Here is a 14863-nt window from a genome sequence, read left to right as displayed (position 1 = left end):
CAAAGAACAAAGACGACACATTCCCGAAAGCAGCGTGATTCATTCTTCAAATTCTAACTTGTCTCCCTGAAGTCATAAAATCTGATCCAATAAGCAGGTATAGCTTTAAAGAAGAAATAAAAACCCTGATCCACTTAAAGCTGAAACTTCCTAGGGGAAAAAAGTTCTGATGCAAATGCATGGAATGGCAAGTTTCACCCTGAATAGTTATAATTTACCAACTGTATAAGACAACAAACACAGAATTTTTTACCTCCTCAGGTGCAGGTCATACCAACATCTCAGCTTATAATGACAGTAACACCTAAAAGTCCCATAAAGAAAGCAATGTGTAATGGAAAGTTATGTGCACATAAGAACAAAAAACCCCTACAATGACAATACAAATTATCAGCACTGGTCATTCAGCAATGATTAATGTAGGTGTGTGTTAAATACCACTTAGACATACTAAGCTATCACAAAACCTGCTTGTATGTATTCTAGCTATTTAAAAATTAAATCCACTATTTTGGTGCAAGACCAATCCTACAGCCAGTGCAGTTTACAGGCACACTTCGTGCCAAATTTACAGTAAAACATGAGCACAAATCCACAGTTTCAATGTCTGGAGTAGCTACATAAAATGCAAATCCATTATATCATTAACCGCATTAAGCTATCTACAGAATAAGTTTTCCATCTGTATGACCTGTGTAAAAGTCAGTAGAAAGTTTATAATATAACTTTTAAAAGACATTTATTCTAGTCTTCTAAAATTTAAATGTAATTTATGCCACGCAATTATAAAAACAAAGTTATTTCTTAGGGAAAAAAGTGTTTGAGGGATCAATTCTTTACATAAAGCAAAAGAAAAGGAGAAAAAGGTCACTGACTATTACAAGGATTTTCACCATCAAGAGGAAGTTTTGGCAAAGCATTTGATTTGAACAGCTAGAAATCTCCAACCTTCTGACATAGGCAGCATCTTTAATAAATCATTGAAGAATTTTTTTAAGTCCATGTTAAAAAGAAATATACAAGAAAATACTATTTCTCCTATGAAACTAATTTTTAATATACTGCTGTGCAATTTTTATCCACCAGTTCAGACCTTAAGCTAAGCTTCCTCTTCATATCAGCTATATTTTAATATCAAAAGCCAATCATTGCAACCAAGCCCTCCAGAATCCTGCTACTTCACAGCACAGAAGGCATTTGCCTCATTCAGAAAAGCAGCCAAAACAGCAAGAGAATTTAACTGCTATAGATAATTCCTAACTGGATGGCATAAATTAATCATGCAGCCCCACACAGCCTACAATCCACTGACAGGTAGCAACGTGACGGTATAAAGTTCTGCTTACTAGCTCTAGCAAGGTACTGAGAGGCAGTCAGAAGAAGAACATGGACTGTGAAGTACCTCACAAGACAAACAGTGGTCTAGCGGGTGGAGCACCAAGTAAGATTCAGGAATATTGCATTTTACTTTCTCTTCTACCAATGATCCCCACAAACTCTTTGGAAGTTACTTCATCTTTGTGCTTCTCTGTTTTCTCATTTTTAACAAATCTCCGATCAGAAAAAAAAGTATTCAAACCTGTAAACTGCAATGAATGCCTGTAGCCGTGATAACATGCTTCAGATGAATTAAAGCAGATGTAGGTTTTTTGTTTGGTTGGTTTTGTGGGGGTTTTTTTGTTCATTTTAAGCTGTTCATTAAAAAAACACAAGGCAGCAGTTTAGTTCTTACTGATGATGAAATAGGCTTTGGAAAAAGGTCATCCAAATATAAGCAGAAGCACTGAAGCCTACATCACAGAGCCTCAAACAACAGTTTTAAGATGCAAGACGCTTCATAGGTAACAGTCAGGAACTTGTGGAGACAATGATTCTGCAGCCAGAAGTTTAGGCGGTTTTTTTTCTCCCATTTTGCCACATTGTGGTATGTTTCCTCCATGGAATTCAGTTTGTCTGAGCTGCAAGAGGCTAGCATTACTTGTTTCCCTGCCTATAGCCATTTTTTGGTCCACCACAGAAACAAAGTTACCGCATGTGCTTCCTGCTTTGTCTGACAGGGCTAGTGAGCAAGGTGCATTGAGCATCATTCCTGTTTTCTAATAACTATAGTTGAAAATGAGAGAAGACATTTTAAAAAACATTTTAGAATATGAACTACAAAAACACTTTGAAAAGAGCTCTTGCAAGAGGTAGGACATCAAGACAGAATAACATACATTTGCTTTAAAAATAAGCACTGATCTTAAAGCTGAGGTTTTGATTTTTTCTAACTCTATAGGGCTGTTTTATTAGCAGTAATACTGTAAAAACACATACCTCTCCAAGCATCATATTCGTTGACACATACTTGTCAAAAATTGTCAAACCTTATTACCATTAATGAAGCCTCAGTTGTGCCTTGTTTCTCAAACGTCACTATTTTCTTGTTCTCACTGCCAGTTAGGTCAGAACCATTTCCTTTTTCCACCAAAACAGTCAGCTGAGGAATTAAAAATATCTACAGATGTTCACAAAAAGCTACTTATAACACAGGAGAGCTGATGCTTCTCCACAGCAACCACATAACAGTACAGATGGATCTTCTTCTGTCCAATTTCTAACCTTCATCCAGTATAAAAGGAACAAACAGCTTGTACAATTATCCAATAATTGCCTACTACCAAACCACTAAAATCTGAAGAGTGAGAATAACTATTATTTGAAACCAACGATCAATTTTCCAACTATTTCCTGAAAATTGCTGTAGTCGTATTAAAAAAAAAAAAAGAAAAAACAAAAAAGAAAAAAAAGAACAGTTTCCACAGTAAAGCTGAAAAAAGCAATTCCATGACAAGAATCAAAATCAAAGTGGTTGGTAATTTTCTTCAATTTATTGGGAAATGTCAAAAAGAGAAGGCCAGAGACACTGGCACAGGTATCTGATGAAGTTGAAGGACACTTGAAAGATTAATTCAGAGAATGCCTCTTCTCTAACTGATAGGACGAACCAGGTATTTCTCTTTCAAACCAAAGATCATAAATCTTGTGACAATGCTTTCAAATGCATTTTTGGTTCAAAAAATAACAAGCATCTTCCATGATGAAAGTGTAACTAATTAATACTCCTGCCCTGAAGTCTCAACCTCACTTTACGGGTGAAATATGAAGAGATGGAGGATAAGCAGCTGTGGTTATTTTGGGGCAGTATCAGTATGGGAGATGTTTATGTTAAGGCAGTGTGTTCTTTGTAGCAAAGACTGTGTTACTGCATATTTATACAGTACCCAATGTGAGAGGACACTCATTATCAGATGAGACTTCCAAGCACAGCCCCTCTAATAGCAGTTACTTCCTTGCAGTCCATACTTTAACCATTTGTTAGTCAACTTTAACAACGAAAGCTTTTTAATGTTGCACGAATATACTTCATATGAATTTACTGGCAGCTGAAAGGACTTACTCATCAGATTCTGAATGCTTTCTTTCCAAGCTTATTTCAGTCCAAAACATCAAAGACAGTCATGACATACATTAATAATAGTATTTCTATTTCCAGTATTAACTTCCAATTTCTAGCTTGTAATTCTTAAATATGCGGGAGAGAGTGAAGAACATCATGAAGAACACAATGTAGGCACTAGTAATCTGTTTCGTGCAATGAATGAGCATCAAATCCAATAAGCTTTTTCAAACAGGGCTTACTAAATCATTACTCAGAATTACTCTAAGAAAAACTGTATGACTAAAGATGTAAAGTGAAACATCAACGTACACATTTTATAGTGAAAACAACCAAGGCTAATTTATTAAGGATAGGAAGATGTCAGCAGAAGGGTGTTCCCTCTGGTCAGCTTTTAAGGATTCAGCATTATAGATACTGAGCTGTCACATGTAGCAGCTATTTATTCACAGGAATAACCAAAATCTAGGAAGCAAGTTTGAGTCAAAGGGGAAATTGGACTAAGAATGCTGGCTTGGGGTTTTTGCTTGTGTGTTTTGTTTTCTTCTCTCCTCAAAAACAATAAGGACCTGAACCAGTTGCTTCTGTGGAGCAAAAACTGGTTTGGCCAGTTAAGGGTTCCAGAACTCAGACTACCAGGGAAAAAGGGTTTACAACATCAAAACACAACAGCCTGGCATCATGTTGGCAAAACAGAGTTCCAAACAAAAACCAACTCAGATACGGCATTTTCAGAAGTGTGGCTTTTTATCACACGCACGTGATACACGTGCACATAGTGATTAACCTCAAAATCTCTATTCTTCATCACAACAGTATCAGCAGTATACGAGATATTAAAATGTGTATTTGAATGACAAGGTTTTATTTAATGCTCAGAGAGCCGCTACAGTGCCTAAAGTTTTGTAAAATTTTTACAAGTTACTCACACTTTCCTAGCCATTTAAAAATAAAGCAAAATAACTAACACCTATGGGGGTATCCTTCTCAAACGCAACCAGAAACAGACACTTTCTCCATTAAGATCTCAGTACTATCATATTCTGCTGACATGTGAGAAACTGAAATCCATCTTAAAATAAGCAACAAAACATAGAAAGTAACACTCCGTTGTCCATACAGCCTGCAGAAATCCAATAACAGCAGTAGTCAATTTAATTAACAAATAAAATAAATATTCCCCATCTTTAAAATGGTCAGCTTCTCAGTACTCTCCGGGGGGGGGGGGGGGAAGAGAAAGAAAAGGACTTCACCACGTTCTCCCTTGAATGAACTACTGTTCAACTCAGACAGACTCTACTCCTCCATGTCTATTATCCTCCTGCTCTTCTCAATTCAGGAATCATCTGCATGGAATCAGCCACCTACAAAGTCTCCAAGCACCACAACAACAGCCCTGTAAACATTTGCAATACACAGCAACCTGCAGAAGTAATGGACACCACTTCGAGCTGTTACGGCTTTTCAAATTAATTCAATTTTATTTTATAGTATTTTAGTAACATTTAGAATTATGCTTCCATATTAAAATATTTTATCTTAACTTCTTACATTCAATCCATTACAGATAATTAATCATTAACATATTCTAAGGCTAGACCTACAAATCTGGTAGTCATCACTGGGCTTCTAATAAATTCCCACAGATCCATGGTGGCCTCAACTGCTTTGTAACTTTTCCACTGTGAAGAATAAAAAAACCCATTCATTATACTCTGGACTGTCACTCCACTTTGAGTGACATGCTTAGTCTTTGCTGAATTATTTTTTATATGTATATACACACATATATATGATTGACATTCACATATATATATATGAATGATTGACAGGAAGCAGTAGAATCAAGAGCATTGCTCAGCCAGAAGGCAGGTCAGAAAGATTAAGAATGATCCATACAGACAGCATTACCAGTATAGAATATATCACTGTAGTTATACAACCAAGGTGCTCACAAGTCATGTTTCAGAATAAGAGTATCATCATCTTCAGTTTAGGCCACTTCAACTAGAAGTAAAAGGAAATACCAAAATCCTAGCTACAGCAAATTATATCATTACAGCCAAACCAAAATAGCTTCTTTCCTCACCTTTGGATATATTATTCCAGAATAAAAGGCAGAGCTACGGATGTTTTCCTTTGCAAAAGATGGCTTAGCTGCTGAAAGCATCACTTAAAACAAGCAGGCATAACTAGCATTTATCTAAATTTGCAGACAAATTGAAATTGCCAAACAGCTCTGTTCACTTGAACGAGCACTAAAAGACTAATAATAGTAACTAATGTTGAATGTAAAGTACTTTCCTTTGGAAAGAAGGAACCTGAACTATCCATACTGAAGAACTGCATCAACATTCTTTGTAAAATAAATACTGTAAAGACGCACACATTGAGTAAACAGGTCTTCACCTGGCTAGGTGTAGTTTTTCCAGGAGAAAATAAAACCCCACAAGTCTAGACTCCCTCATTCAAAGGCTTGGAAAACAAGAAAAAACCTGGGCAACTGTTACTCAGGAAAAGTGCAGGTTAGTCAAAATAATAAATGCAAAGATGATGTCATAATCAAGGCTGCAAAGGATGTATCACAGTGCTTCATTAGGTCAACACAGGAACAGGTAAACAGAAGTTAAAGTCAATAAATATGAGGGCTAATGAATGATAAAGATGAGTCATTTATTTCAGTTTTATCAGTTTTCATAACTCATGTTTTAAGTCAGCACTGCACCCAAGAAAAAGCCCACAGAGGGAAAAGATTTACATAGCTGTGCACAATAGATTTACTGCAGTAACACTTCAAAAACAGAAAGTAACGCAGTGGTAACCATGTACTCAGTAAATAAGTGACTCTTGTCATCTTCCCTCTGCCTTACTGTTTTTTTCTTTATTAGCCTGTTCTTTGGGCACTCCAGTATTTCTTTTCAACATCCCAGGACTGCAGTATTTTTGTAGTAATTTCTGAACCGCATTTTGAATTCAGAAATCGCTTGTACTGTGGGGAACACAGGTCAGTAAGTGTTCACACTTATGCCACCTAAATGAATTGCCTAAGGATGGGAAAAACAATTTGACAAAACAAAGCAGATGACTATAGGCTGTTCAGGTAAAGACTGTTTATTTCAGATGTTTACTGTAGAAACCTTGGGCTGTAATTATATTTGAGTTTTTCCACTGCTTCACAAAAACCTGGAGAAAACATGCCCCATATGAAAGTAAGCAAGAGCATATCAAAATGAAAATTCCCTGCTGCCTCCCTGAAAATTAAATTGAAGTAGCTCTATATTTTACATCTTCACAACTATATTCATGGACCTGAACTATATAAAGGTATTTATTTCTTGCACTAAATCTTTCTACCCCTTAATAGATGGTTCATCTTTTCCAACACTGTATCCAGTGTCTGCTTTCTTTTCTTTTCTAATTCTGTTCATTACAGCTTCCACTCCTTTCAAGATAGTTGCTTTCTCTTGCCAATTTTTTCTCATAACCCCATAGTTTGACCCTTCTTTACACATTTTTCATTACAGAGTAATTTCAACCAACAATACCTGGAGACTTAAGTCAACACCTAAACACTAATACTAAAATCTGGGAAAGGTGTTACCACAGAGAGACTAGGACCCTTCTCATGATATATTCCCTCCCTTCCACTGGTTCCAAAAGGAAGTTAAGAAACCAGTAAAAGCATTGTCCCTGGACTTTGCTAGCAAATCCAAACAATCCAAAACATCCAATCACTGAGGACAGCACATATAGAATGGAGAACAGGACTTTTTTCCCCCCAGCTTCATTTCACCCACTACAGTCTTCATTACTGTCACAAGAGATAGTGCTTTGGTATCCACCCTTCATTTTTCTGACTGCTGCTAACAGCCGGTAAGGAAAGTAAAGGGCAAAGTAGGGGCACAATTTTCTTATCCTACCACTCCCTTATCTTCAGTGTTTGGATTTTATACACCCATGAATGCTACTTTTATTCACTTCTATTACTCCTAAGTTTCCTGGGTCACATGAGAAAAATCAATAATGTATTTCACAGCTGCACACAAGGGTCTAAGAATGAATAGGGAAGAGAATAAAACTTGGGACACTCTTCACTTTATTCTTGTTTATAGTTTCATAATGCTTAAGACAAATATTAGGCCATGCAAATTCTGGACAGGGGCAAGGACAAACTTCGATTTCCACTCCAGGTTTAGACAAAAAGGTTTTTATGAGACAAACATTTCAGTCCTCAGGAAGCTATGTTAGGTTGCCTTGACAGAAAACAAGGGAGGCTAAGGCATCACTAATGCCGAAAGTTTTGTGAAATAACAGAGAACTAACTAGGAGACTCATCCAGATGTTCCCTGCAGGCAAATCAGGTGCATACTGCTTCTCAACAAAATGATTCCATACGTCAGCTCCAAGCCTGGTCTTTTACCTAAACTCCAGCTATGGGTAATCTCCAAAGCATTAAAATAAAGTAAAAAAAAATCACAGATACATCTTGCCAATCACATGCATATAAGAAATAAGCATTTCATACATATGTACGAGGAAAAACAATACTGCCCACTCTCCCTGAAGGTGAAACACGAAGGCTCAACATACGCCAATGATAATTGCTTTTACGTGGAACTGAGTGCATTAAGGCCATGTTGAAAGCAACTCTGGTAGCCCTCTGCACAAGGAAGCATATGCAGAAAATTCTGCGAAGATGTAGATGCAGCAGACTGGCCTGTGATCACTAAATTAAGGAAGTTCATAAGGTTTACACAGTTCACATTAAGGAGGACTTGGATTTTTATGCCTATTCTTATTTAAAAAAAGGTCGGTTTAGGAGGTTGATGGTGCTCATGTAGAAAATTATATTTCTTCTACACAAATGAGCAAATTTATTCAAATAAAAGCTAAAATCAGATTGTGAAAAAAAAACCAAACAAGAGAAAATGTGGAAATATCAAGGAATTTTTTTACTTCTGTTGAAAAAACCCCACTGTTCGTCTTTACATCCTGGATTTTAAGTGAAGTGCATAATCATAAGCATGACATTTTATTCAGACCACACATCTTCACCTAGCTATACTGTTAAGCAGTTAGAGCCATACTCTCCTTTCTTATCTAGAAGATAATCACTGAAGTTAGCTGAGTTGATCCAGTTGTTCATCATATTTCAGGATCTCAAGATTAATCTCTTTGACTATGACTGTATGTGAGCATCAACTTTTTGCACGGGTTGTCTATCTCCTATCTCCCCTGCTCCGCCATTCTTCCACTACAGTTATCTGTTTCTATGGCAAATGAAGGGCAGTAATAACCTACATAATTTTTGCAGACTTTCAGATAAAAATTTTGCTCCCTCTGGTGGAAGCAGTGAAAGCAAAGATTATTCTCTGAACTCACCTTACCCCACAGAGACCTAAAGCCAAGAAGAAAGCTTTGCTCTCTTAGAGCCGTTCTCATCTCACAGCAAATTTAAGTATCTCCAATTTGATGACAGGTAAGCTGACATGTCATCAAGAGAAATCATTTGTCAATAGACAAACAAGACAACACCAGAACCAGAAACGGACCAAGGTCCAACGCGCTATTTGTCAGGCTTCACCTCCAGAAAAGTGGATATGGCAGGAGTACAAACAGGAGAAACAGAAGGTTAGGTGAGAGACATAACTGTAATAAAATCATTCAAGTTGCAACCTCGATGCATTATGCAACACATGATTCTGTAGCAGCCAAGTTTTTATGATAATCCTTCCCATATTTCTCTTTAGCTGTCAGGGGTGGGAAGGACATAACTACTTCTACTCACTCTCTCCTCTAACAAGACAGAGGGAATACTGTGGTACGTTAACATTCATTGACTTTAAGGACTCAAGGTGACAAAGTTGTCAACAGGATGCTTCCTTTGCTGAGTAGCAAACTTAGGTTCTCCAAGAAGTGAAAACATACAGTTCTTAAAGGGCGCTTCACCCCCAAGGAGTGGGTTGGTTTTTTTCCCTATAACAAAATACAAGAGAAAGGCGTGCAAGTTTGCTTCCCCAAATTCACAGAGATAATCGTAGGTTCTTGTTCACACCAAGCATCTTCCCTTGCACCAAATGACTGAAAATAACAATAGAAAAATTGGAACAAGAAGCCTATCAAATACACATTAGTTTTGCTTTTCCAAGTAGCCATTTCAGTTAACTTGGTGCAAGACAAAATAAGAGCCAAAGGAAGGAGTTAACATAGTGACAAGTTATTACATAATACCTTGTATGGGATATACGCAAAAGTGGAAAACAAGTTCTTCTCCATTCCTATAGCTAACTAGTACTCTAGAAGAAAGGTCGAGGAACAGCAATCTGTTAAAGCAAAGCCTTGCACTTGTAACAGAGTTGGGCACATAGAGAAGACTGTTCTTCTTAGAAGTGTGTCAAACAGCTCTTTACACTGAGCTCCAACTAGCACATAGCAACACCACTCTTGAACAAATCTGTGCCTCTAGTTCTACCAAGCATTAACTCAAAAAAATAATCAATTTCTCACACTTAATCCACACACAGATGTGGATCTGATTAGTCAGTTCAATCTTAGAGATAGCAGCTTCACCTTCAACTGAAATCTCTACTTCCATTCACTGCCAAATAGGCAAGGTTCCTCCATCCATTTGCTGAGACACCCAGACAGTAGAGTAACTGGATTTGTCCTCCCAGAGTTACATGCCTTTGCCTCCAGTAAAACTTCATAGCAGGATAATGAGACAGTAATGGCTTAAACAACAATCACATTTTGGATATAAAGATCAGTATCTACTTGTGGTAAAAACTGAAACATTGAAGTGGAGAAACAAAACCCATTCATCCCCATCAGTTCTGAGTGCGGGTATTATTCTGGAGTGCCCATTTCAAGTACCTGCTGTACTTGAAATGACTGTACTGGTATGACCATAGTCACAGTACAGATTTGGATCGAGTAGCAGAAACAATCCACTAATCAGAAAACCTTTATTATTTTTTTTTTTTAAAGTACTGCTACATTTACATACTGAGTTACGCGTATAGTATCACTGAATGTCATGCATAACCTGCAAGCACACACACCAAAGAGTATCAGCACTTTCTTTTTCTTCTCTGTCCTCATTCTCTCCTTTACTACCTTTGATTTGATTACACTGAACACATTTCACATTCTTTCTGTATTACACACTTACTATCAAGATAGACTCTCAAGCTAAGTTACAAAAATCTAACTTTGCCTTTTTTTTTTTTTTTTTAACTGGTTATAGATGCATTCTCCTCAGTGCAGCACAATTTTGTAACTCTTCAATTCATGCTCTGGTCATAATCAGTGCTCTTCATACACAACTGGACCTATATTATGTACAGTCCACTGATATCTAAACCCAAAGTGTGTATTATTTTTAACTGCTTATGACAAATCTTTTAAACCATGTGTTTAGCCATTCTCCATTATGATTGTCCCCAAAAGCTTCAACAGAGCTCAAATAGTATTTTATAAAGACATCTTGGCTTTACAGGAGCATCTGTTGCTAAACATTCAATACGGGGAAGTTTTCCAGGCTTTGATAAAAACCCTAACTTTATCATCATCAAAATACCATATCCACAACATTTAAAAGAAATTTGGTAGAAGCTACACTATGTCATGAAGCAATTAAATTTATGACTACTATGATGAATAGCTAATTACATGACACGAGCATCATGCCACAAGAAAATGGTCATCTCTTATTTGTTTTACAGTACCCTATAGAAGCTATATGCTTTATGGAAATAAATACACAGCACCTGCCAAGAAGAGCTTACAGCCTGGGCGTATGAGGCACTGAGCCACGTGGTGCCATTCATCCCAGACACAGGTATAATTGCAAGTTGCACGCAGTATCTATTCCATCACAGCAAGCTCAATTTGAACTTGCCCGCTTTCGTCAGTTTTCTAGAAGATACTTTTTCATGTGCATCCTTAACCCAAGGTTCTCTCACCTCAATTCAAACGAATGGCTGGAGGAAGGAGGCAAGAAAAAAGAAAGAGCATGTAGTTCATTCAATTCCGAAACTCTTGACCAGACATGCTCCTTCCTCTGTATTTTGTTTCCAGTTACTTTTCTCACTTATTAGGTGTATTTTGTAAAACCAAGCCATCAAAATCTCCCTCTACATGAACACAGACTGTTTTCCTTGATGTGTTTCATTCATTCATACATTAATGGAGATTATTGGTTTTTAGTAATTCCTCACATGAATTTTCCTGGTGCTACAAAATTTATAGGAGGAGTTACTTAAGGTTACTTTACTTATGTATTCATAAACACATAAATATTCTGTAGGTTTAGGAGGTCTAGGTCACTTTCCCCATAAACAAACATTCTGTACAACTTCAGTCATTAAACTCTGCAAACCTCAGTTTCCCAATCTTATTTTGTAATCTTCTGATGTTCTGTGCAGACGACAGGATTAACAACCTTCAGGAATTTTTATATCACTCAGACAAAAGATACCACAGAAAAGCTCTGCCTACGAAGTCCATACAAATTTCCTTTACGTGCAGTACACGTTATTATTTAACGCTGCGTTTAAATATCACTGTCAGACGCATGTAGGCACAGCACACTGCTTTGCATTTGCAATTATTACCCAACACTTGCATTGCTGAACCGATACCGGCCCCGTTCCCAGCTGCGGAGCCACATCTGGCCAAAGGGGGATGCCAACAAGTTGGCCAGCCCGGCTGCGATCGCAGCCCCCGCAGCCAGACCCCGGCAGCCCGCAGACGCGCACCGGCGGGCCGAGGCGGGCCGTGCCCGGGATGCGGCCGCGCTGCTGGACCAGCCGGCGGCGGGCGCGGGGCGGGTGGCGGCGCGAGCGCACCTGCACGCGGAGCGCGGCCGCAGCTCCCCGCCCCGGCGCCCCCCCGCGGGCCGCGTCCGCGTCCCCCCTTCCCCCCCGCCCCCCCGAGGGCGTGAGGGGAACGGCGGCCACCGCCCCGCCGGGCGCTGCCCACACTCCCCCCGGCCCCTCTCCCGGCGGAGGCGGGAAGGATGGAGGGGCCGCGGGGGGATGGGGCGGGGCGGGACTGCGCGGAGCGGCGCGGGGGGCGCTCGCCCGGCGCGGCGCCGCCCCTCCCCGGCGAGCCCCCGGAGGCAGCGGCGGGGTAGGCGCCTCCCCATCCTCACCTGGTCGACGGGCAGCCGCACGGCGTTGCTGAGGGGCTGCAGCAGCGTGGAGCCCGTGGTGCTGGTGGCCATGGCGAGGGCGCCTCCTCCCGCGCCAGGAGAGCGGGCGACGAGACCGGCGGAACCGCTCCCCTCCCGGGGCTCCCGCGGCGGCGGCGGCAACAACGGCGGCGGCGGCGCGAAGAGCCCCAGCCCTGCACGGCGCCGTGACAACAAGGGGCCGGCGCGGCTTCGCCGCTGACTGACAGCGCCAGCGGCCAACCCACGCGCGGCACCTCCGCGGAGTGACAAGCGGGCTCGCCCAATCCCCGCCCCCCGGTGGGGGTGGGCGGGACGAGGCGGCTCCCCTCCGGCGGCCGCCAGCGGCCGTGGCCCGGCGCGGGGGGCGGGAGGGGGAAGGTGGTGTCCGGGCGGGCGGGGGTCGGTGAGGTAAATTATGGGGTGGGCTAGGGGGGGAAGGAAGGGGGCGGCCTCGCGGCAGCCGTTCCGCGCTGAGGGCGGGCAGAAGCTGCGCGCATCGCGCAGGTATCGCGCAGGGCTCGCTGCGGCCTCGCTCTGCGCCAGGCGGCGCTGCGGAGCTGTGCGGGGCAGGGGCCCGGCCGCGCCTCGCCTCGCTTCCGCGGCGTGCGGAGCTCTGATCTGCGCTGAGGTGTTCGCCGAGGGCGTGGGGGGAAACGGATGGGGGCCCCTGAGGGGAAATGGCACCTTCCCGCGCGGGGTGGGCAAGCAGGGGCAGCCTGACGGGAGCTCCCCGAGGAAGCACGGTGCTGGCAGCGCTGGCGGGGTCGGTGCCAGGCGGCGGTCGGCCCAGGTGGCAGCTGTGGAGGTATCTGTCGCTGAGGGTAGCGCGAAACCATGTGGTGAGGCGTATGTTGAGGTAACGATTAGCTCGTGTTCTGGTCCTAACCGTTTCCCCTTTGCCAGATCGGGGACACGGGCAGCTCAGTGCTCAATAGCTGCATACGCAACGGTGGATGAGTGATGGAAAAACACAGGGTGTAAGGGTGGCCTGGCACCTGAAAAAGTCACAAAAATGGGTAAAAAGCACTGTTCCTACAACCACCCATTGACTTGAAGTCTGTCTGTCATGGCTATAAGCCACTGTTTTTAGTTTATTAATGGCCTCTTTCTTAAATACAGACACCTGAAATGGTAAAAGCGTGAGTACTTTTTCAGTAGGTTCAGCTTAGCAGTGCAGGTTCCTTAAAAGAAGCAGTGATGTGGTGATGCCAATGGTAATAAATTGGTACGCAGCACAGATCTTCCCAGTCACCACTATCCAGTGTGAAACAAAGAGTGACGTCTTGAGTGCAAGCTTCGCATTAGGAAGTGCAGCAAACTCTACCAGATGAGCTTGTGCAGTAAACTATTTATTAAATCATTCCGATTTAGGGCCCCACCTGCCTCTTTCACGTTAGAGCTTTCTGTTGTGTTCGTGTTGTGTTTTTTCTTGGGAAATAATTAACTTTAATTGTTCTAAATGATGTGGTGAAGGAGCCTCCAAAGGAATATACTGCTCTTATGTATAAAACTTCTCGAGAATCTTGGGTCTCTTGAGAGAAAACTGCAGGTTATTCCTTGCACTTTAGTAAATGGTTTTTATAATTATTGTATGTTATACCTCTAATCCATGCTGCGATCAGTAATTTACCCTCAGCACAAAAATTTCACCATTTTAAGTATGTGAAAGATTAAATGCTTTGTCCAATATCATGCTAACAGTCTGAACCATGTCTGGAGTAGTGGCTAGGTATAGTGATTGGCATAGCTGTTTAAGTTCACGGTTAATGCTAATTGGGAGTAGCAGGAAAATGGCGGTAAGTGTAATTATCTGAAAACATCCGTTGTTTCTCGTACTGAATTGCAGACTGCACTCTGTACTTATGTTTTAGCTTGTGGTAAGGTCTTTTGTCTGCACTTAAAGAGACTGGTTAATAGGTACAAGTAAGTGGTTTTAATTAGATTTCTTCACTGTGTGACAGGCAATTACAATTGTGGTAGCATCTGCAGCTTCAGAAGTGATAGCATGATGTTTTCGTAGTAAAGCAATGAGAGCTGCTTTTAGAAAGGGGAAAAAAAACCCCACCCTTTTCCCAAATAATTCTGAATCAGTCCCTTAAATCTAAACCTGTAAATTATGTATACATGTGAGTAACTTCATAGGAGTGCAGTGCCACTAGGCTCAGTGCAGTCTGCATTACACTATGCATTATATATATGTATATAAAGACTAAGCTCAATTTATCTGATTTTCTTTTAGTAAGGAGACA

The 14863-nt window shown here is 41.2% G+C and overlaps 1 protein-coding gene across 4 annotated transcripts in view; it reads right to left on the bottom strand.

Moving 5' to 3' along the window:
- Positions 1–14863, bottom strand: part of MBOAT2 (membrane bound O-acyltransferase domain containing 2) — a 176907-nt gene that overhangs the window by 87506 nt on the left and 74538 nt on the right. For 3 of the 4 annotated variants that reach the window (XM_054820185.1, XM_054820186.1, XM_054820188.1), the window contains exon 1: positions 12594–12813. The exons of the other annotated variant lie outside the window; for it this stretch is intronic. In XM_054820185.1, coding sequence (XP_054676160.1) covers positions 12594–12665 — 72 coding nt within the window. In that variant the 5' untranslated portion in view covers positions 12666–12813. Of the gene's footprint in view, positions 1–12593; positions 12814–14863 lie in introns of those variants that run through there. 4 annotated transcript variants of the gene reach the window in all.

Source organism: Grus americana, chromosome 3 (genome assembly GCF_028858705.1).
Source record: "Grus americana isolate bGruAme1 chromosome 3, bGruAme1.mat, whole genome shotgun sequence".
Classification (NCBI taxonomy): Eukaryota; Metazoa; Chordata; class Aves; order Gruiformes; family Gruidae; genus Grus; species Grus americana.
The sequence above is the reverse complement of the archived record's forward strand: the minus strand, read 5'-3'. Positions and strand labels throughout refer to the sequence as shown.